The sequence below is a fragment of the Rana temporaria genome, chromosome 11 (genome assembly GCF_905171775.1).
Source record: "Rana temporaria chromosome 11, aRanTem1.1, whole genome shotgun sequence".
NCBI lineage: Eukaryota > Metazoa > Chordata > Amphibia > Anura > Ranidae > Rana > Rana temporaria.
Window position 1 is genome coordinate 162,321,195 of NC_053499.1, and position 24,865 is coordinate 162,346,059.

Consider the following 24,865-nt stretch of genomic DNA (forward strand, 5'->3'; position numbering starts at 1 on the left):
ATATACACACACACGGTCCTATATATACAATCCTATACCCGCAGGTGATCCAGAGGAAAGCAAAAAAAACCAATAAAGAATTCTCCAAAACCCCCCAATTTTTCGGTCTCAATGACTCCACCGCATAACGGGAAGCGATGTGTGTTTTTATTTTTTTTGCGATTATTTCTGTGGCGTCCGGCGGCCGCCCTTTAAATCTGATACGGTTGATTTGGGAACAGGTGGCGTTTTTTTTGCATTGTCTCCGCATTCCGCAGCGTCCCGATCGCCCCAATAATACTGGGGGGGGGGGGGCTGTGAGCCGGGAAGTGACCTTGAACAGAGGCGAGCGTGTAACGGGCACAGCTGCAGGCTCTGCTACCCCCCATCCCATCGCACACCCCCCCGCCCCCTCCTGTGATTCCCCCTCCCACCCCATGGAGTGGAGTAAAGTTACACTTCACAACACTTGTGCTGTCAGTCACACACAGGCGGAGAGCAGTCCCACAGACAGAGGATATCCTCGGAGCCGGTTGGGATGGAGGGTCCGATGCTGCTGGCCATGTGCGTCTTCGTGCCCCTTTGGTGCCAGGTAAGTGCGCCGCGCCGCCCGCTGGGGCCGCTTCTCACTGATTGCGCTTTTGTTCTTCTTCTACTAGTCGCAGGTTTTTGTGGATTTTTTTAGGAAGTCTTTACTACGCGCTACAATGTAACGTTCATCTTATCTTCTGCGACTCCGAAGTCCAGCGACTTTGCGACTTGTTGTCCCTCTGTAGAGCCGCACTCCCTGCTGCTTGTAGAACTTTCAGCTGCGACTTTCCTGCAACTTTTCTAACATTGAAGTCCATGAACCTCATAAAAGTCACACTAAAGTAGTGAATGAATTACAGTGCCTTGAAAAAGTATTCATACCCCTCTATATACAGTGGGCCAGATTCTCGTAGACTGGCATATCTATACGGCGGCGTAACGTATCCGATTTACGTTACGCCGCCGCAAGTTTTTCAGGCAAGTGCTTTACTCACAAAGCACTTGCCTGTAAAGTTGCGGCGGCGTAGCGTAAATCACGCGGCGGAATTCAAATTCGGCGGGGTGGGGGGCGTGTATCATTTAAATGAAGCGCGTCCCCGCGCCGAACGAACTGTCCCTAAAATATCCCAGTGTGCATTGCTCCAAATGACGTCGCAAGGACGTCACTGGTTTCGACGTAAACGTAAATGACGTCCAGCCCCATTCACGGACGACTTACGCAAACGACGTAACTTTTTTAAAATTTCGACGCGGGAACAACGGCCATACTTGAATGAATGAAAACTTATATAGCGCAACACATGCGAACTTAATCGCCTCTGGGCGCTTGTTGTTCCTGTCTCCTTTGGTATCAAAAGAGATGAGTCTTGATCTTTCTCCTGAACGCCAAGTGATTCTCCTCCAACCGAATGCTGGTTGGTAAAGCGTTCCATAGTCTGGGCGCAACTTAACATTGTTGCGCCGCACTTAGGCCACCATATAGCGGGGGCAACTATACGCCGGGAAAAGCCTAACGTAAACGTCGTAACTTTACTGCGTCGGCCGCGCGTGCGTTCGGGAATTTGCGTATCTAGCTAATTTGCATACTCGACGCGGAAATCGACGGAAGCGCCACCTAGCGGGCAACAAAAAAAATTGCATTTAAGAGACTTACGCCTGTCGGATCTAATGGATATCTATGCGTAACTGATTCTAAGAATCAGGCGCATAGATACGACGGGCCGGATTAGGACTTACGACGGCGTACATGGCGCTGCGCCGTCGTAAGTCCTTTAAGAATCTGGGCCAGTGCCTTGAAAAAGTATTCATACCCCTTGAAATCTCCCACGTGTTGTCAGGTGACAACCAAAAAACGTAAATGTATTTTATTGGGATTTTATGTGAGAGACAAAGTGTCAAATAATTGTGAAGTGGAAGGAAAATGATAAATGATAAAAATAAATCTGTGAAAAGTGTGGGGGGAGGGGTATTTGTATGGCGCCCCCTTTACTCTGATAACTAAAATCTAGAGAAACCAATTGCCTTCAGAAGTCACCTAATTAGTGAATAGATTCCACCTGTGTGTCATGTAATCTCAGTATAAATACAGCTGTTCTGTGAAGCCCTCAGACGTTTGTTAGAGAACCTCAGTGAACAAACAGCATCATGAAGGCCGAGGAACACACCAGACAGGTCGGGGATAAAGTTGTGGTGAAGTATAAAGCAGGGGGAGGTTATATATAAATCTCCCAAGCTTTGAAGATCTCACGGAGCTTCTGTTCTCCATCATCGGAAAATGGAAAGGAGTATGGCACAACCGCAAACCTACCAAGACATGGCCGTCCACCTAAACTGACCGGGCCGGGCAAGGAGAGCATTCATCAGAGAAGCAGCCAAGAGGTCCCATGGTAACTCTGGAGGAGCTGCACAGCTCAGGGGGACATGCACAGTGGCGACAATGGGCACAGAGGCGACAATTAAAAGGCACAGTGGTGACAATTGATGGCACAGTGGCTGCGTTTGATGGGCACAGTGAGGCTGCAATTTTTTTTCTCGTTTGTGCCCCCCCCCCCAAAAAATGTTGAGCACCAGCCGCCACTGCTAATGAATATATAATTTCATCAATTCCAGTTTTATACTTAAATTCTTGAGAGCTGGCGCATAAATCGGGTGCGGCTGGTAGGGGCCCCAGTGCATTACTTAGCCCAGGGGCCCATGATGGCATTGAAGCGGAGTTCCACCTAAAAATGGAACTTCCGCTTAACCCACTCCTCGCCCCCTTACATGCCACATTTGGCATGTCATTTTTTTTGGGGGGGGGGGGGCTTCAGGAGAAGGGGACTTCCTGTCCCACTTCCTCCTTCCGCCGAGGGGCTGGAAAGGCGATTAGCTTAATCGCCTTTTCACAGCCCCTCCCTGTAGGCGAGCGCCTGTCCAATCGGACGGCGCCGCGCCGCTCGCGCATGCACAGTGGGTGCCCGGTCGTGAAGCCGAAAGCTGTCACTGCCGGGTGCCCACACTAAGAATGAGGGGAGGGGGGGCGAGGAGTGGAGTCCCGGCCGGCGCGTCGCTGGAGCCGTGGAGCAGGTAAGTGTCAGTTTAATAAAAGCCGGAAGCTACACTTTTTGTAGCTGCTGACTTTTAATAAACTAAAAAAAAAGGCTGGAACTCCCCTTTAAGACGGCCCTGGGCTGGTGGGATGGAATGTCTGCTCATTGTACAGTCAGGGATTGTTCCCTATGGAATATTAGGAAATACCCGACGATCAAACATGAGGTTCCTGCGAGCTGGAGAAATCCCTTCAGCTTGTGGTTGCCGTCGGTTACCCTTCAGCTTGTGGTTGCCGTTGGTTACCCTTCAGCTTGTGGTTGCCGTCGGTTACCCTTCAGCTTGTGGTTGCCGTTGGTTACCGCACATCGAAAAAAAAAAAAACAGAACGGCGCGACAAATGCTGAATTCTGGAGGCTAAAAATAATATTCCTGCGGCATTCCTGGGGAGACGGATCTGTGTGGGAATATTCTGGTCCTGTATGAATATCCGATCTCTCCGTGGAATGAGCCGATCGGCGCTCACTCACTGCATGATTATTGTGGTGTGTATATATAGTATCTGACAAAAGTAAGTACACCCCTCGGGCACATTTCATGTATCTTTTCATGTGACAACACTGAAGAAATGACACTATGGCCCAGATTTTCAAAGGGCTTACGACGGCGCCAATTGATGGGCACAGTGGCTGCTTTGATGGGCACAGTGGCTGCGCTTGATGGGCACAGTGGCTGCATTTGATGGGCAGCTTGATAGGCACAGTGGCTGCTTTGATGAGCTCGGTGGCTGCATTTAATGAGCACAGTGGCTGCATTTGATAGGCACAGTGGCTGCGCTTGATGGGCACAGTGGCTGCTTTGATGGGCACAGTGGCTGCGCTTGATGGGCACAGTGGCTGCATTTGATGGGCACAGTGGCTGCGCTTGATGGGCACAGTGGCTGCTTTGATGGGCACAGTGGCTGCGCTTGATGGGCACAGTGGCTGCATTTGATGGGCACAGTGGCTGCATTTGATGGGCACAGTGGCTGCGCTTGATGGGCACAGTGGCTGCATTTGATGGGCAGCTTGATGGGCACAGTGGCTGCTTTGATGAGCACGGTGGCTGCGTTTGATGGGCACAGTGGCTGCGTTTAATGGGCACAGTGGCTGCGTTTGATGGGCACAGTGGCTGCGTTTGATGGGCACAGTGGCTGCGCTTGATGGGCACAGTGGCTGGGTTTGATGGGCACAGTGGCTGCAATTGATGGGCACAGTGGCTGCAATTGATGGGCACAGTGGCTGCGTTTGATGGGCACAGTGGCGGCAATTTATGGGCACAGTGGCTGCGCTTGATGGGCACAGTGGCTGCATTTAATGGGCACAGTGGCTGCAATTGATGGGCACAGTGGCTGCGTTTATTGGGCACAGTGTCAGCAATTGATGGGCACAGTGGCTGCGTTTAATGGGCACAGTGTCAACAATTGATGGGCACAGTGGCTGCATTTAATGGGCACAGTGTCAGCAATTGATGGGTACAGTGGCGGCAATTTATGGGCACAGTGGCAGCGTTTGAAAATATTTGGGCACCAGCCGCCACTGCTATCTATATGGATATAGAAAGTAATCAGTAAGCAGCCAGTAGACGGTGTCGTTATAATTGGCCTTTAAAGTGACAGTGCGGCATAAATTACCCCCCAGTGACGGGTTTCGCCCTCCCGCTGGTAACAGTTTGATTAATGGGAATCTTTACGATAATTTCTGCGGGATCTCGCATTCGCTTGTGAACTGAAACAGATGTGTCCCGGCTTTTATCTGTCGGAGGAGATGAATGATACCGCCGTGTTATTACCTCATCAACCGCGCCGAACAAACAAACAACGCGCATGATCATCATCGTCTTCCATTGTGTTCTCTCCCGCTACGCATGCAGGTGAAACGGAAGGAGCTCCGTCATTTTATTATCATCATTATTACAAAGTATTATCCACATTTTTCCAAGATAAAGTCAGTGAACAGTTCAGAATCCGGTCATAAAAAGGAGGCTCTGCACTGCCCCCTAGAGCTGAATCTAGGTATGTCCGGTTGTGCTTTAGCAGACCTCACTGGGGTAGATTCAAGAAGCAATTGCGCCTGTGTAACCATAGGTTACACGGCGCAATTGCTTACTTGCTCCGGCGTTACGAATGCTCCTGATTCAGGAACCTCGTTACGCCGACTGCAGCCTAAGATCTGCGCGGCATAAGGCTCTTATGCCCGCATATCTTAGGCTGCATTCTTGCGATGGCCGCTAGGTGGCGTTCCCGTTGTGCTCAGCGTATAGTATGCAAATTGCATACTAACACCGATTCACAACGTTGCGCGAGCCCTGCGTACGCAATTTACGTCGTTTACGTACGGCGGTTTTCGCGCAAGGCTGCCCCTGCTATGGGCAGTCCATGTTACGTATACCCGTCGTTCCCGCATTGCGAAATTTGAATTTATGTAGTTTGCGTAAGTGAATCGTGAATGGCGCTGGACGCCATTCACATTCACTTTGAAGCAAATGACGTCCTTGCGACGTCATTTGCCGCAATGCACGTCGGGAAAGTTTCCCGACGGAGCATGCGCTCTACGATCGGCGCGGGAACGCGCCTAATTTAAATGATTCCCGCCCCCTACAGGATCATTTAAATTGCGTGCTCTTGCGCCGGGCATTTTGCCGGCGCGCCTGCGCAATTTACGGAGCTTCTGCTCCGTGAATCAAGGGCAGCGGAGCAAATTTGCGGGGGCGCAGGGCAAAAACGTTGCCCTGCGCCTCCGTAAATAATGCGCAATTCTACCTGAATCCGGGCCACTGTAAACTGACCTGCCTAGCACACAAGATTGTGATATCCCAATGGGATGTTTGCATTCAGAGCTGCTGTATGTTGTTTAACCACTTGAGCTCCAGGAGATTTTACCCCCCCCTTCACGACCAGGCCATTTTTCTGCTACTTTCTCCTATAAAACATATCCAGTTAAAAAAAATTGAATTTCTTTATAAATTTAGGCCAAAATGGGACAGTTTACTGTTACTCTGGTTTTCGGGAGAAAACACTGACCATTGGGGAAAGAACACGTTCCAACATCAGTGAGGAAAAATTGCCCCATCATTGGTATCAGTGGGAGGAATAGTGTCCCATCATTGGTGTCAGTGGGAGGAATAGTGTCCCATCATTGGTGTCAGTGGGAGGAATAGTGTCCCATCATTGGTGTCAGTGGGAGGAATAGTGTCCCATCATTGGTGTCAGTGGGAAGAATAGTGTCCCATCATTGGTGTCAGTGGGAGGAATAGTGTCCCATCATTGGTGTCAGTGGGAGGAATAGTGTCCCATCATTGGTGTCAGTGGGAGGAATAGTGTCCCACCATTGGTGTCAGTGGGAGGAATAGTGTCCCATCATTGGTGTCAGTGGGAGGAATAGTGTCCCATCATTGGTGTCAGTGGGAGGAATAGTGTCCCATCATTGGTGTCAGTGGGAGGAATAGTGTCCCATCATTGGTGTCAGTGGGAGGAATAGTGTCCCATCATTGGTGTCAGTGGGAGGAATAGTGTCCCACCATTGGTGTCAGTGGGAGGAATAGTGTCCCATCATTGGTGTCAGTGGGAAGAATAGTGTCCCATCATTGGTGTCAGTGGGAGGAATAGTGTCCCATCATTGGTGTCAGTGGAGTGAATAGTGCCCCATCATTGGTGTCAGTGGGAGGAATAGTGTCCCATCATTGGTGTCAGTGGGGGGAATAGTGTCCCATCATTGGTGTCAGTGGGAGGAATAGTGCCCCATCATTGGTGTCAGTGGGAGGAATAGTGTCCCATCATTGGTGTCAGTGGGAGGAATAGTGTCCCATCATTGGTGTCAGTGGGAGGAATAGTGTCCCATCATTGGTGTCAGTGGGAGGAATAGTGTCCCATCATTGGTGTCAGTGGAGTGAATAGTGCCCCATCATTGGTGTCAGTGGGAGGAATAGTGTCCCATCATTGGTGTCAGTGGGAGGAATAGTGTCCCATCATTGGTGTCAGTGGGAGGAATAGTGTCCCCATCATTGGTGTCAGTGGGAGGAATAGTGTCCCCATCATTGGTGTCAGTGGGAGGAATAGTGTCCCATCATTGGTGTCAGTGGGAGGAATAGTGTCCCCATCATTGGTGTCAGTGGGAGGAATAGTGTCCCCATCATTGGTGTCAGTGGGAGGAATAGTGTCCCATCATTGGTGTCAGTGGGGGGAATAGTGTCCCATCATTGGAGTCAGTGGGAGGAATAGTGTCCCATCATTGGTGTCAGTGGGAGGAATAGTGTCCCATCATTGGTGTCAGTGGGAGGAATAGTGTCCCATCATTGGTGTCAGTGGGAAGAATAGTGACCCATCATTGGTGTCAGTGGGAGGAATAGTGTCCCATCATTGGTGTCAGTGGGAGGAATAGTGTCCCATCATTGGTGTCAGTGGGAGGAATAGTGTCCCATCATTGGGACACACAGACACGGCACAGGGAATGCGGGACAGCCATGAAATGTCAGGAATGTTTTGTGTTGGTGACTCAGTGAGGACCAAATGTGTGTCTATTTATCCATGGTGGGGATGGCGCAGGAATCCGAGGAACCCGAGTGCCCTGGGAGAGGGCAGATGGACGGGACACAAATTCCTGGAATCTGGAATGTTTATTACTGATAATTCCAATCTGAGAATTTCAGGTGTCCCATAGGGGAGGGGGGAGGGGGGTAATGCCCTGTAGATTGTGTAAGTTTGCCCACTTACAAATTAGTGAAGGGCATATCATTTTTATCATAGGTGGCACTGATAAGTGGCACTGATGGGCATTGGTGGGCGGCACTGTTAGGCAGCACTGATCAGGAGGCACTGGCAGGCATCACTGATGGGCATTGAGTGCCATCCCTATCGGGAATTGATTGGCATCCCTGGTGATCCTGTGTGGGCATCCTCGGTGGGGGAGGGGGGGGGGGGCTGCACTAATAATCAAAACCCCCTGTTAGGAGAGCAGCCGATTGGCTCTCCTTTAATCACGTCTGTCAGTGGCACTGATAGGCATCACTGGTAAGGAGGCACTGGCAGGCATTACTGATGGGCACTGATTGGCATCATTTATGTGCACTGATCCACAGGGTGCACTGTGAGGTTGGTATGACGTGAGCGTCTCATTGGGAGTGCTGGGACTTGTAGTTCCACTATGAAGTAATAAGTAGGTCAGGGTGGAGTTGTGTGCGGTGCGGAGATGGGATTATCATCTTGTGAAAGATAATGTTACGCTGAGTAAATTGATACCCAACATGTCACGCTTCAAAGTTGCGCTCCGCTCGTGGAATGGCGGCAAACTTTGGACAACATTAAAAACCTGTACAGGTTGCATGTTTTGAGTTGCAGAGGAGGTCTAGTGCTAGAATTATCGCTCTCGCTCTACCGATACCTCACATGTGTGGTTTGAACACCGTTTTCATAGGCGGGCGCTGCTCACGTACGTGTTCGCTTCTGCGCGTAAGCTCGTTGGGATGGGGCTTTTTTTTTTTTTTTTTTCCTTCTTTATTTTACTTTTTTTTTTTACACAGTTTTTAAAAAAAAATTAAATGGTGTCACTTTTATTCCTATTACTGTGAATATAAACATCCATTGTAATAGAAAAAGGCATGACAGGTCCTCTTATATATGAGATCCGGGGGAGGGGTCAAAAAGACGTTGCGTCTCATATTTACACTAAAATGCACTAAAAAATGTCATTTAAAAAAATAAAAAATAAATGTCCCTTTAAGAGCATTGGGCGGAAGTGACGTCCCAGTGATATGGAGACCGGTGGGGGGCGCCATCTTCCCCTCACTTGTCTCCAGGCCGCTGACGTAGAAGCACCCGATCGCCGCTGCCGGTGGCTCCGGTATGCAGCGGCGGGGGGGGGCCTCTCCCGCCGCCAAGACAAGTGATCTTGCGGCGAATCCACCACAGAGACCAAGAAGAGGTAGCTGCTGCCATAACAACGGTATTCCTCTTCAAAGTAGCGGTGGGCGGTCCGGAAGTGGTTAGGATTGGTTTTGCCCTCAGGCGGGAAGGGGTTAATTCTCGAAAACTCGATTGTGAGCGACGACACACGTGATTGGCTGTATGAACTCGATCATGTGACCTAGGTGTCAGCCCCTATACATTGTATTCACCAGTATGGAGGTTTCTGATACAATGTAGCTGAGATTTCTTTTTCTATTGCTCGGTAATGGCGGCTCTGTGCTCTGCGCACATTCCCAGACGCAGCACGCCGCTCTGTATCCCGCCTTGGCACCGGCCCTGGGAAAGATGCATTCAGCAGCTCACCAGCTTGCCAGTGCCCGCCTCTCCGCCCCTCCCCCAGTCTCCGGCTGGAAATGAACGATGGAATATTATTAGATGAGTGATGATCGTGTAGCCATTGTTAAAGCAGAACTCCAACCCCTCCCCCACACAGGTGTACCGACTCCTTTCCTGGACTGAAATGGCTGATTGTGATTTCACTGCACACTGTGAGCTTCTCACAATGTGCATTAGAAGCTGCAGCGAGTCAGATAGAGCCCCGCCTCTTCCCTCCCCCGCCTGACTGCCCCCGGCCCTTTTATTTATTGAATGCAGTTCTTCTAATATGCCATGTGGGCGGTCTGCAGGGGCGGCACATCCGTTGTGGGCACACAGGCGCCGCCCACCCTACCCATGCGCCCAGCCCCCTTTCAGGATGCCGGGTGCATGAATTTCTATGGGGGGGGGGTTGAATCAGCTGATTAGAGTCTGAGGCTCTAATGTGCTTCAATGGGGAGGGGGCTCAGAGCGTTGCCCGATCCCCACTGCTGCCCAATGTGCCTGCTTGCTGATGCTCAATCCACACTGCTGCCTGATGTGCCCTCCGATGCCCAAAACCCACCACTGCCCCATGTGCCCGCTGATGCCCGATCCCCACCGCTGCCCGATCCCTACCGCTGCCCGATCCCCACTGCTGCCCGATCCCCACCGCTGCCCAATGTGCCTGCTGATGCCCGATCCCCACCGTTGCCCGATCCCCACTGCTGCCCAATGTGCCTGCTGATGCCCGATCCCCACCGTTGCCCGATCCCCACTGCTGCCCAATGTGCCTGCTGATGCCCGATCCCCACCGTTGCCCGATCCCCACTGCTGCCCAATGTGCCTGCTGATGCCCGATCCCCACCGTTGCCCGATCCCCACTGATGCCCGATCCCCACTGCTGCCCAATGTGCCTGCTTGCTGATGCTCAATCCACACTGCTGCCTGATGTGCCCTCCGATGCCCAAAACCCACCACTGCCCAATGTGCCCGCTGATGCCCGATACCCCACTGCTGCCCCATGTGCCCGCTGATGCCCGATCCCCACTGATGCCCAATGTGCCCGCTGATGCCTGATCCCCAGTGCCAGAATAGGCGCGGTGGACAAGGGGTTAAAGCGCAGGAAAGTTTCCAAATTTGTGTATTTCTGGAACACATAAAAAAAAAAAGGTTTCTAGAAACTATTTGGATACATGAGAGATTATTTTTGCCTCATGGGAAAGCACCGGCTCTTCTGTTTAAGGAAATGGAGGACAGAGGGGGGCGCTATACTCAGGGTCAGGGAAGGGAGGGATGAATGAATAAGGTTGGGTAAATTCAGCCCCAAACCATTTGGCTGATCAAAGACCAGGCCACTTTTTGCGATTCGGCACTGCGTCGCTTTAACTGACAATTGCGCGGTCGTGCGACGTGGCTCCCAAACAAAATTGACGTCTTTTTTTTCCCACAAATAGAGATTTCTTTTGGTGGTATTTGATCACTTCTGCGGTTTTATTTTTTGTTGTTTTTTTTGCGCTGTAAACAAAAATAGAGCGACAATTTTGAGAAAAATTCAATATTTTTTACTTTATACCATAATAAATATCCCCAAAAGTATATAAAAAAAACAAATGTTTTCCTCAGTTTAGGGCGATACGTATTCTTCTACATATTTTCGGTAAAATTTTCAATAAGCGTTTATCGATTGGTTTGCGCAAAAGTTATAGGCCCAGATGCACATTACGCCGCTGTAGAGCACACACCGTACGCCACGCCAACGTATCGCGGAGAGGCAAGCATTGCATTCGGCAAGCCAGCGCTCCCAACGCTGCGCCAGTGTGGCGTAGGTTTCCAAGGCGCACGCCGGCGTAGGTGCAAGTGGGCGTGACCCCATGCAAGTGATGGGTCGAGCGCCAGACAGGTACGTATCACGAACTGCGCATGCGCCGTGACGTGGACGCATGCACAGCACCCCCCTGCGCCTGCTCACAACCACGCCGGCACAACTGCCTAAGCTACGCCGGATCACCGCGTACGCCGTGAACATAACGTACGCCCAGCCAGACACACGTCCAACGCACAATACGCCGGCTTGTGTTCCCTGGTGCAGACCTGAGCATGTCTGTTGCCGGGTTGCACCTCCTTTATGGGGAATAACTTTACGCCGGACGTACAACTTACACGCACATCACGTAGCCTGCGTCAGGCGCATGTACGTTCGTGAATCGGCGTATTTCCCTCATTTGCATGTTTGAACGGCTAATCCCTAAGCCCATATGTGCGCCCACCCCGGGGTGTAGCCTGTTTTTAGGCGCATGTTGGTTCGTGGGTCTGCCGCACACATACGCCGGCGCATATTGGCACTTACGTCGGCGTAACGTGTTATACGTCGGCGTAAGTGCTTTGTGAATCTGGGCCATAGCGTCTATAAAATAGGGGATAAGATTTATGGCATTTTTATTATTATTATTATTTTTTTTTTACAAGTAATGGCGGAGATCAGCGATTTTATCGTGACTGCGACATTATGGCGGACGCATCGGACGCTTTTGGCACCATTGTCATTCATACTGCTATAAAAATGCATTGATTACGGTGTAAATGTGACTGGCAGTGAAGGGGTTAAACACTAGGGGGCGAGGAAGAGGCTAAATGTGTCCTAGGGAGTGATTCTAACTGTAGAGGGGGGGGGCTTACTGTGACACGACACTGATCGCCGCTCCCGATGAGAGGGAACAGATGATCAGTGTCCTGTCACTAGGCAGAACGGGGAGGTGTCTAGTTTTAGAAAGGCATCCCCCCGTTCTGCAGCTCCGTGACACAATCGCGGGACACCGAGTCAGAATAAAAAAAAAAAAAGAATAGTTTGGCATCTCATTGCACCACAATGTAAGGATATCGCATTACGGGGTGTTGTGGCGCGTTGCGACGCATGTGTGTTGGAGCAGCTTCTCCAAATGAACGGCACGGCGTGGCGGCGATGTACCGCCGTCCTGGAAAGGTGCGAATGAGTCCTAAAAACTGGAATTGGGTTTATGTAAAGATTCCGCTGCGTTGCTTTGAAATGCTGTCCTAATAACTGGCGAATCGTGCGAATCGTGCGTTTACAGCGCCTCCGCCTCGCTCCCGGCTCTGGATCCAGAGGAGTTTATCACCCGGTATAAATAAGTGTCTGGGCTGCGGAGAACATACAGCGCATACTTCCGCCTTTGTCTTGTTCAGGAATGAGGTAAATTCTCGGGACGCCTGTAATACGATCGTACCCCCCCCCCCCAACCATACATGGGGGGGGGGGGCAGCAGCTGGTACTTACTGGGTCTCTGGGGACTGGTTAATCCCCACACTTGTTCCCCTCCCATTCTGGACAGCTGGGTAATCAGTTACCACACTAAGCGGGGGAGGAGGCAGCGTTCACACCTGCCCGTCGCTCCATCGAGGGGTTAACCCCGCCGGGCCATAAATCCACTTCGGTTTGTGTTTTCCTGCTGGACGGTTTTCCTTGGTTGGGTTGGTCAGGAGAGGAACACAGACAGTCCATGTGCAGAAATATCAACCGACCTGCGTTTTCATCAGCCGACAGCAACCATCTCCCCGTCAACTCTTTTCTACCTTTTTAACGCTCTACTTCAGGGATATGCAATTAGCGGACCTCCAGCTGTTGCAGAACTACAAGTCCCATGAGGCATAGCAAGACACTGATAGCCACAAGCATGACACCCAGAGGCAGAGGCATGATGGGACTTGTAGTTTTGCAACATCTGGAGGTCCGCTAATTGCATATCCCTGCTCTACTTCATCCTCCACCCACTAACTTACTCACTGCCCAAGAGATTGCTAATCACTTCACTTCACTCCCATATCATGTCTGCAGTCTCTGACCATCTCCTGTATCATGTCTGCAGTCTCTAACCATCTCCTGTATCATGTCTTCAGTCTCTAACCATCTCCTGTATCATGTCTGCAGTCTCTGACCATCTCCTGTATCATGTCTGCAGTCTCTAACCATCTCCTGTATCATGTCTTCAGTCTCTAACCATCTCCTGTATCATGTCTGCAGTCTCTGACCATCTCCTGTATCATGTCTGCAGTCTCTAACCATCTCCTGTATCATGTCTGCAGTCTCTGACCATCTCCTGTATCATGTCTGCAGTCTCTGACCATCTCCTGAATCATGTCTACAATTTCTGACCATCTCCTATATCATGTCTGCAGTTTCTGACCATCTCCTGTATCATGTCTGCAGTCTCTGACCGTCTCATGTATCATGTCTGCAGTTTTTGACCATCTCATGTATCATGTCTGCAGTCTCTGATCATCTCCTGTATCATGTCTGCAGTCTCTGACCATCTCCTGTATCATGTCTGCAGTCTCTGACCATCTCCTGTATCATGTCTGCAGTCTCTGACCATCTCCTGTATCATGTCTTCAGTCTCTAACCATCTCCTGTATCATGTCTTCAGTCTCTAACCATCTCCTGTATCATGTCTGCAGTCTCTGACCATCTCCTGTATCATGTCTGCAGTCTCTGACCATCTCCTGAATCATGTCTACAATCTCTGACCATCTCCTATATCATGTCTGCAGTTTCTGACCATCTCCTGTATCATGTCTGCAGTCTCTGACCATCTCTTGTATCATGTCTGCAGTCTCTGACCGTCTCATGTATCATGTCTGCAGTTTTTGACCATCTCATGTATCATGTCTGCAGTCTCTGATCATCTCCTGTATCATGTCTGCAGTCTCTGACCATCTCCTGTATCATGTCTGCAGTCTCTGACCATCTCCTATATCATGTCTGCAGTTTCTGACCATCTCCTGTATCATGTCTGCAGTCTCTAACCAACTCCTGTATCATGTCTGCAGTCTCTGACCATCTCCTGTATCGTGTCTGCTGTCTCTGACCATGTCTTGTATCATGTCTGCAGTCTCTGATCATCTCCTGTATCATGTCTGCAGTTTTTGACCATCTCATGTATCATGTCTGCAGTCTCTGATCATCTCCTGTATCATGTCTGTAGTCTCTGACCATCTCTTGTATCATATCTGCTGTCTCTGACTATCTCTTGTATCATATCTGCTGTCTCTGACCATCTCTTGTATCATGTCTGCAGTCTCTGACCGTCTCTTGTATCACGTTTTGCAGTCTGACCATCTCTTGTATCACGTTTTGCAGTCTCTGACCATCTCTTGTATCATGTCTGCAGTCTCTGACCATCTCTTGTATCATATCTGCTGTCTCTGACCATCTCTTGTATCATGTCTGCAGTCTCTGACCGTCTCTTGTATCACGTTTTGCAGTCTCTGACCATCTCCTGTATCATGTCTGCAGTCTCTGACCATCTCTTGTATCATGTCTGCACTCTCTGACCATCTCTTGTATCATGTCTGCAGTCTCTGACCATCTCCTGTATCATGTCTGCAGTCTCTGACCATCTCCTGTATCATGTCTGCAGTCTCTGACCATCTCCTGTATCATGTCTGCAGTCTCTGACCATCTCCTGTATCATGTCTGCAGTCTCTGACCATCTCCTGTACTATGTCTGCAGTCTCTGACCATCTCCTGTATCATGTCTGCAGTCTCTGACCATCTCCTGTATCATGTCTGCAGTCTCTGACCATCTCCTGTATCATGTCTGCAGTCTCTGACCATCTCCTGTATCATGTCTGCAGTTTCTGACCATCTCTTGTATCACGTCTGCAGTCTCTGACCATCTCCTGTATCATGTCTGCAGTCTCTGACCATCTCCTGTACTATGTCTGCAGTCTCTGACCATCTCCTGTATCATGTCTGCAGTCTCTGACCATCTCCTGTACTATGTCTGCAGTCTCTGACCATCTCCTGTATCATGTCTGCAGTCTCTGACCATCTCCTGTATCATGTCTGCAGTTTCTGACCATCTCTTGTATCACGTCTGCAGTCTCTGAGCATCTCCTGTATCATGTCTGCAGTTTCTGACCATCTCTTGTATCACGTCTGCAGTCTCTGACCATCTCCTGTATCATGTCTGCAGTCTCTGACCATCTCCTGTACTATGTCTGCAGTCTCTGACCATCTCCTGTATCATGTCTGCAGTCTCTGACCATCTCCTGTATCATGTCTGCAGTCTCTGACCATCTCCTGTATCATGTCTGCAGTCTCTGACCATCTCCCGTATCATGTCTGCAGTTTCTGACCATCTCTTGTATCACGTCTGCAGTCTCTGACCATCTCCTGTATCATGTCTGCAGTCTCTGACCATCTCCTGTACTATGTCTGCAGTCTCTGACCATCTCCTGTATCATGTCTGCAGTCTCTGACCATCTCCTGTACTATGTCTGCAGTCTCTGACCATCTCCTGTATCATGTCTGCAGTCTCTGACCATCTCATGTATCATGTCTGCAGTCTCTGACCATCTCCTGTATCATGTCTGCAGTCTCTGACCATCTCCTGTACTATGTCTGCAGTCTCTGACCATCTCCTGTATCATGTCTGCAGTCTCTGACCATCTCATGTATCATGTCTGCAGTCTCTGACCATCTCTTGTATCACGTCTGCAGTCTCTTAGGCCTCGTACACACGACAGAGTTTCTCGGCAGAATTCACCGAGAAACTCGGTCAAAACCCGGATTCTGCCGAGAAACTCTGTCGTCTGTACAGTTTTGGCTCGATGGAGCCGCCGAGGAGCTCGACGAGAAAATAGAGAACATGTTCTCTATTTTCTCGTTGTTCTATGGGAGAAGGCGGCCCGCCGAGCTCCTCGGCGGCTTCATCCCAGAACTCGACGAGGAACTCGACGTGCTTGGCACGTCGAGTTCCTCGGCCGTGTGTACGGGGCCTTATAGTGATAACAAGATGACTGGAAGGAGTGTATGAAATAAAATGATCCAAATCTGGTGAAATACGGGACAGCAAGACTGGAAATATCTGTGATTGGTGAATTTGGAGGGAATGTCAGAGAAAGTTGAGATACTTTTTTCATACGATTTTTCAGGACAAGCTTTCGGGGTGTCAGTGTCTTGTCCCTTCAGTTTTCGGGGCGTTTCCCACTCTGCTTGGACCTTGAAGAAGGGGAAACACCCCGAAAGCTTGTCCTGAAAAATTGTATAAAAATAATCACGGACAGAACTCCATCTTCTCGGTCACAATTGATACGCCTACAATCACGTCATGTATGAGGGAATGTTAGAAAGTCGATGTTCCCCTCCCCCTCTGTTATCTCCATCAGGAGGGATTGGATGTGGGAATGACCATCTGATGACAGGTTGGTGGATCCGATACAACAGATGGACCTTCCTCCATTCCTGACCCCTCTGACTCCACCATTTGGCTCTCTTGGCTGACAGCAATGTAAATATCTGTATGACATGGGCAGGGGGGGGGACACATAATGACATGGACAGGGTGGGGGGGACACATAATGACATGGACAGGGTGGGGGGGACACATAATGACATGGGCAGGGTGGGGGGGACACATAATGACATGGACAGGGTGGGGGGGACATATAATGACATGGACAGGGTGGGAGGGACACATAATGACATGGGCAGGGTGGGGGGGACACATAATGACATGGACAGGGTGGGGGGGACATATAATGACATGGACAGGGTGGGAGGGACACATAATGACATGGACAGGGTGGGGGGGACACATAATGACATGGACAGGGTGGGGGGGACACATAATGACATGGACAGGGTGGGGGGGACACATAATGACATGGACAGGGTGGGGGGGACACATAATGACATGGACAGGGTGGGGGGGACACATAATGACATGGGCAGGGTGGGGGGGGGACACACAATGACATGGACAGGGTGGGGGGGACACACAATGACATGGACAGGGTGGGGGGGGGACACACAATGACATGGACAGGGTGGGGGGGGGACACACAATGACATGGACAGGGTGGGGGGGGACACACAATGACATGGACAGGGTGGGGGGACACACATAATGACGTGGACAGGGTGGGGGGGGGGGACACACAATGACATGGACAGGGTGGGGGGGACACACAATGACATGGACAGGGTGGGGGGGGACACACAATGACATGGACAGGGTGGGGGGGGGGACACACAATGACATGGACAGGGTGGGGGGGGACACACAATGACATGGACAGGGTGGGGGGACACACATAATGACGTGGACAGGGTGGGGGGGGGGGACACACAATGACATGGACAGGGTGGGGGGGGGACACACAATGACATGGACAGGGTGGGGGGGGGGACACACAATGACATGGACAGGGTGGGGGGGGACACATAATGACATGGACAGGGTGGGGGGGGACACATAATGACATGGATAGGGTGGGGGGGGACACATAATGACATGGACAGGGTGGGGGGGGGACACATAATGACATGGACAGGGCCCCCTGGAGCAGAGAACCGGGGGGGGGGTACATGGGCTGCCGCGAATTGAGAAGCGGGGGGGCCCTTTACAAAAAAAAGAAGAAGAAATAAAGAAAAATATATATAAAAAAAGGGGGTAGCCATCCTGGGCCCTTTAATAAAAAATAAAAACAAAATATATAAAAAAAATAAAATAAACATTTATAAAAAAAAAAGGGGGAGTGTCCATCCAGGGCCCTGGTGACCTCTGAGCACTTTATTAAAAAAATATAATTACATTTTTTTATTAAAAAAAAGGGGGGGGTTGAAATCCGGGGCCCTTTAATAATATATATATATATATATATATATATATATATATATATATATATATATATATATATATATATATATAATAAAATAAATAAAAAAAAGTTTTTGTTTTTTTTAAAAAAAAGGGGTTGTCATCCGGGCCCCTGGGGACCTCCGGACCCCTAAAAAAAAAAAAATTGGCCCTTTAATAAAAAATAAAATAAAAATATATTAAATTATTATTTTTTTTTAGCCTTACCCTGGTGTGTATTTATTCATTTTTTATTTATGTATTTATTTATTCTTTATTTTATTTAAAGCAATTTTTATACAAACAAACATACACATATTTATTTATTATTATATATCATTGTTATTATTATTATGGTTATTTTTAGGATTATTAATTATTATTTATTTACCTTTTTTGTTGTTATTTAGGTAGTACAGAGGGGAGGGGTTGTAATATATACAGTATGGCCCGGATTCACAAAGCACTTGAGCCGACATATCTCGAGATAAGTGCAAATATGCGCCGTCGTATCTGTGCGCCGTGCCCACAAAACTAAGATACGCCTGAAAACAGGCTTCCTCCGACCGACGTAACTTGCCTACGCCGGCGTAGAGTGGGCGCATATTTACGCTGGGCGTATTTGGCGCTCTCCCATTGATTTTCTATTCACATATGCAAATGAGGGAGATATGGCAAATCACAAACGTATGTGCGCCCGACGCAGTGCGCGTAAAGTCATACGTCCGTCGTAAAGTTATGCCCCATAAAGGAGGTGTAACTCAGCAGCATCCATGCAAAGGGCTGCACCAGGGAACACAAGCCGTCGTATTTTACGTATTTTACGTTGGACGTGAATATGACTAGGCGTAGGTTACGTTCACGCCATAGGGAGTGATCCGACGTATCTTAGGCAGTTGTTCTGACGTGATTGTGAGCATGAGCACTGAGATGCGCCCACGGTACGGCGCATGCGCAGTTGGCGATACGTATCTGTCTGGCGCTCGGCCCATCATTTGCATGGGGTCACGCCTCATTAGCATGGCTCACACCCACTTCCACTTACGCCGACTTGCGCCTTGGAAACCCAGCGCAGATTTGGAAGCACTGGCTTTGTTAATTCAGTGCTTGCCTCTCTGCGCTGCGTCGGCGTAGCGTAAAGGAGATACGCTACGGCGGCATAAATGTGCGCCAGTGTCTGTGAATCTGGGCCTATATGTCATTTCCCCCCCCCTGCAGCACTTTGGTGCTCATTTGAAGAGGGTTTCATGATTCACATTATAATCAATGTATGAAAAGCAGCCAGGGATCCTGCCATTGGTTGTCTGCATTACCCAAAACCAACCAATCAAAATTTTACTTACTACAGTGCCTTGAAAAAGTATTCATACCCCTTGAAATTCCCCACATTTTGTCATGTGACAACCAAACATTTTAATGTATTTTATTGGGATTTTATGTGAGAGACACAAAGTGTCACATAATTGTGAAGTGGAAGGAAAACGATACAAATAAATCTGTGAAGATCGGGGGTGACCCCCGTCATTGCGTCGTTTATGTAAAGCTGAGTGTGAAGGGTTATTGGATCTGTAATGAAATGTCTCAGCTGTTGTTGGGGTTCTTTCTGATACATCAGATCCGTGTGCATCATGGACCTCGGCGCTGCTTCTGTTTTCCACTTATTTGGCTGCGACGTCCACCTGGGCTGCATTAAGGGAGGACTCCGGTCTGACTGTAAAACTTTATGCAGCACTTGGGAAGCCCATAATGTGCCCTGCAGTCACGTCTGGTCCTCGTAACTCCACAACAGCTGCTGCGTCTTACAATGCCAGAGCCAGGAGGAGCAAGCCATCAATATTAGAGCAGTTTGGGGATTTTCTCCCCCCCCCCCCACCCTCATGAGATGGAGAAGAGAGATGACTTTGTAGTAAACCTGGGCAATGGCGTACAATGACGTCAGCAAAGGTTAAAGTGGATGAAAACCCCCAAAATAAAAAAATTTGATGTCACAATGTAGAGAATACGATTTCCTATCATCTGTGCCCAGTCTTGCCACACAGAGTTAATGCAGCTCTGAGCAATCCTCTTTTTATTGTTCAGTGAAATAAAACAGACTTCCAGATAAAGACCAAAGTCCTTGCTTGAGTGACAGGTTATTTACATATCTCGTGCACTAGCTTGCAGACATGCACAGCTTCTGTAAAGTGCACAATTCACATTCCCCTCCCCTGTCCTCCCCTCTTCTCTTGTCCAGCTCTCCCACGATTGGCTGTCTTTCCTGTGTTTTGATTAAATGTTTTCAAAACATGGGGTGATCCACAGTTCAGTGTAAGCAGCCATCAGAATATACATAGACAAGAAGCTGTGCATGTCTGCAAGCTAGTGCACGAGATATGTAAATAACCTGTCACTCAAGCAAGGACTTTGGTCTTTATCTGGAAGTCTGTTTTATTTCACTGAACAATAAAAAGAGGATTGCTCAGAGCTGGATTAACTATATGTGGCAAGACTGGGCACAGATGATAGGAAATCTTATTCTCTACATTGTGACATAAAAAAAAAAAAAAAACACTTTAACCTTTGCTGACGTCATTGCCCAGGTTTACTACAAAGTCATCTCTCTTCTCCATCTCATGAGGGTGGGGGGGGGGGGGGGGGGCTCCCCTAGAGAAAATCCCCAAACTGCTCTAATATTGATGGCTTGCTCCTCCTGGCTCTGGCATTGTAAGACGCAGCAGCTGTTGTGGAGTTTTGGGTTTACATCCACTTTAATGTCTATAAAAACCACAGGATGAACCCCCCCAGTAGATCTGAAGCCCACCGGGAAGCTGTCACCTGGGGGCATTCCATGCCTCATAGCCACACATTTACAAGAGGCATGTACATGGGCGGAGCTTAAGGGGTTGCAATGGTCACCCTGCCCATGCTCCAGGGGGCCCATGTGGCCTCCCCGTCACATTAGGTTTTACACTTGCCGCATCACCCTGCATAGGTAATTCAGTAAGGGGTCCGCCCAGGCCCATCACAGCCCTCTGAATCTCCAGTTGCACCTACACAGAGTGAGGGGTCAGGCCATTTCCTTCAGCGGTACAGAGAGATCTCTCCTGGGAAGTCTCTGGGATTAAATAAAAAAATTAAAAAAACCACGGCTGATGTATGAACGTTACTCTACCAGTATGACCCCCCCACCCCAGATCATCTCCACAATAGAGAGTAAGACCACGAAGTAGGGCAATTACCCCTACGGTGAGTCTAAATGATTTGGTTCTTATACCAGTTTTAGCTTCGGATTTAAAGTCTGACTTTGTGGAGTAACATTTTTTTTTGTTTCTTTTCCATTTTGAGATTTAACTGAATGGGGGAAAATTGCACACAAAAAAATCATAAATACATTATTGTAACAAAATCTGTTTAATACATCTGGGATTCCATTGAAATAGCAGTTGGAGGGGCTTTTGAACTAAGTGATTTGACTGAATGATGGCAGAATGTATGGCCAGCCTAAGGGTCAGTGTGCCGCCAGAAGATCCGGTAAGACAAATTCTTACCGTTACACCTGTTCCAGTTGTCGTTGTAAGATTAGAGGAGGCTCCCGCTCTGCACATGGTAGGGACGGAGTCTGGGAGCACCTGGCTACTCTCCGTCTAAGAGGTTCATGTGGTCCCCTGGGTACCAGTGTTGTGACACCTGGTGGCTCCAGCAGCTGTTCCCTCAGCATATGGTGTCCCATGCCCTACAATGTACTGCCATCAAGGTGCCCAGCTAACCTGAGATTGCCATGTCTCCTCAGATACTATGTGACAGTGCCAGTCATTGAAAGCAGATTTACCAACTGGCTATACCCAGGTCAGTCGCTGGTTATGGGACTCTGCAATATACCTGACCTCAGGAAATTTCTCCTTCATTATTTCCTGCTAGATACAGTTCTCTTCTCCTAGTAATCAAATCTGCTTCAGGCTGATACTTATAACCATAAAATGAAGTAAATCTGTCTATAAACACTAAGGTCATGCCAGGCAGCTGCTCCCTAATGAAAGTAGATATAAACCCCACATGATGGACCCAACCTTACTGAGAGCAGGGCCCGGTAAATTCTTCTAAAACCTTCCATACCCCAACAGTAACAAAATAAGTTTATCATCACACAAGAAAAGTATGGGAATTAAAAATATGTATTGAAATTCTGGAAGGTCCTGGTTGAGACTAGGTGTCACTTTGGGGGGATGTGAGTTCTAGAGGTGATTAGGGGACTTGATGACTGTTGGGGATGAAGTTTCTGGAGGTGGTTAGGGGACCTGGTGGCTCTGTCGGGATGTGAGTTCTAGAGGTGATTAGGGGACTTGATGACTGTTGGGGATGTCGTTTCTAGAGGTGGTTAAGGGACTTGATGACTGTTGGGGATGAAGTTTCTGGAGGTGATTAGGGGACTTGGTAGCTCTGTCGGGGATGTGAGTTCTAGAGGTGATTAGGGGACTTGATGACTGTTGGGGATAAAGTTTCTGGAGGTGGTTAGGGGACTTGGTGACTCTGTCAGGGATGTGAGTTCTAGAGGTGATTAGGGGACTTGATGACTGTTGGGGATGAAGTTTCTGGAGGTGGTTAGGGGACTTGGTGACTCTGTCGGGGATGTGAGTTCTAGAGGGGATTAGGGGACTTGGTGGCTCTGTCGGGATGTGAGTTCTAGAGGTGATTAGGGGACTTGATGACTGTTGGGGATGTCGTTTCTAGAGGTTGATGACTGTTGGGGATGTCGTTTCTAGAGGTGGTTAGGGGACTTGATGACTGTTGGGGATAACGTTTCTGGAGGTGGTTAAGGGACTTGATGACTGTTGGGGATGACGTTTCTGGAGGTGATTAGGGGACTTGGTGGCTCTGTCGGGGATGTGAGTTCTAGAGGGGATTAGGGGACTTGGTGGCTCTGTCGGGATGTGAGTTCTAGAGGTGATTAGGGGACTTGATGACTGTTGGGGATGAAGTTTCTGGAGGTGATTAGGGGACTTGGTGGCTCTGTCGGGGATGTGAGTTCTAGAGGGGATTAGGGGACTTGGTGGCTCTGTCGGGGATGTGAGTTCTAGAAGTGATTAGGGGACTTGATGACTGTTGGGGATGACGTTTCTGGAGGTGGTTAGGGGACTTGGTGGCTCTGTCGGGATGTGAGTTCTAGAGGTGATTAGGGGACTTGATGACTGTTGGGGATAACGTTTCTGGAGGTGGTTAGGGGACTTGGTCACTCTGTCGGGAATGTGAGTTCCAGAGGTGATTAGGGGACTTGGTGGCTCTGTCGTGGATGTGAGTTCTAGAGGTGATTAGGGGACTTGATGACTGTTGGGGATGAAGTTTCTGGAGGTGGTTAGGGGACTTGGTGGCTCTGTCGGGATGTGAGTTCTAGAGGTGATTAGGGGACTTGATGACTGTTGGGGATGTCGTTTCTAGAGGTGGTTAAGGGACTTGATGACTGTTGGGGATGAAGTTTCTGGAGGTGGTTAGGGGACTTGGTAGCTCTGTCGGGGATGTGAGTTCTAGAGGTGATTAGGGGACTTGATGACTGTTGGGGATAAAGTTTCTGGAGGTGGTTAGGGGACTTGGTGACTCTGTCGGGGATGTGAGTTCTAGAGGGGATTAGGGGACTTGGTGACTGTTGGGGATGTCGTTTCTAGAGGTTGATGACTGTTGGGGATGTCGTTTCTAGAGGTGGTTAGGGGACTTGATGACTGTTGGGGATAACGTTTCTGGAGGTGGTTAAGGGACTTGATGACTGTTGGGGATGACGTTTCTGGAGGTGATTAGGGGACTTGGTGGCTCTGTCGGGGATGTGAGTTCTAGAGGGGATTAGGGGACTTGGTGGCTCTGTCGGGGATGTGAGTTCTAGAAGTGATTAGGGGACTTGATGACTGTTGGGGATGACGTTTCTGGAGGTGGTTAGGGGACTTGGTGGCTCTGTCGGGATATGAGTTCTAGAGGGGATTAGGGGACTTGATGACTGTTGGGGATAACGTTTCTGGAGGTGATTACGGGACTTGGTGGCTCTGTCGGGATGTGAGTTCTAGAGGTGATTAGGGGACTTGATGACTGTTGGGGATAACGTTTCTGGAGGTGGTTAGGGGACTTGGTGGCTCTGTCGGGGATGTGAGTTCTAGAGGTGATTAGGGGACTTGATGACTGTTGGGGATGAAGTTTCTGGAGGTGGTTAGGGGACTTGTATTTGACTGATCCCTCTTTTCTACATTTCTTCTCCTGTAGGTCCTTGGCACAACATCACAGGAAGAGCTCACACAAGATGTGCCCCTTCTTCATCCATGGAGACATCACATGGCTGGGGCACAGAGGTTTAGGAGAGCCTGGGTCATCCCTACTATCTCGGTGTCAGAGAACCTGAAAAACATCCCCTCCCTGGTTGTACAGGTATGAAAAGCATGGGTGAGCTGTATGGGGTGGGGGGTGGGGACAGTATTAACTTCGGTCTGGTGCTGCCCTAAAGACCAGACTTTATCAACATTTTTACCTACAGTCAAAGGAAGAATGCCCATACATTGATTACTTTGTTATAAAAATTCCCTTACATTTGTTACACTGGTAGTAAGTGGGGAGAATGCCCTTTGCATTAGGTACATTGGTGGTAAATGGGAACAATGCTCCCTTAATTAGGTACAGATTAGGTACATTGGGGGTCAGTGGGACGAATGTCCCTTATATTGGTTACACTGGGGGTCAGTGGGAAGAATGCTCCTTATATTGGTTAGATTGGTGATCAGTGGGAAGAATGCCCCTTAAATTAAGAATCAATGGAAGAAATGGCGCCCCTTACATTGGTGATCAGTGAGGAGGACGCCCCTTACATTGGTGATCAGTGGGGAGGACGCCCCTTACATTGGTGATCAGTGGGGAGGACGCCCCT

General features: G+C 49.1%; 1 protein-coding gene across 1 annotated transcript in view; it reads left to right on the forward strand.

Annotated features, from left to right (window-relative positions):
* The first annotated feature begins 483 nt into the window (after positions 1-483).
* The window catches only part of CDH15 (cadherin 15), a 42,422-nt gene continuing 18,040 nt past the window's right edge, over positions 484-24,865 (forward strand). The window contains exons 1-2 of the mRNA XM_040329614.1: positions 484-571; positions 24,211-24,372. Coding sequence (XP_040185548.1) covers positions 518-571; positions 24,211-24,372 — 216 coding nt within the window. The 5' untranslated portion in view covers positions 484-517. The remainder of the gene's footprint in view (positions 572-24,210; positions 24,373-24,865) is intronic.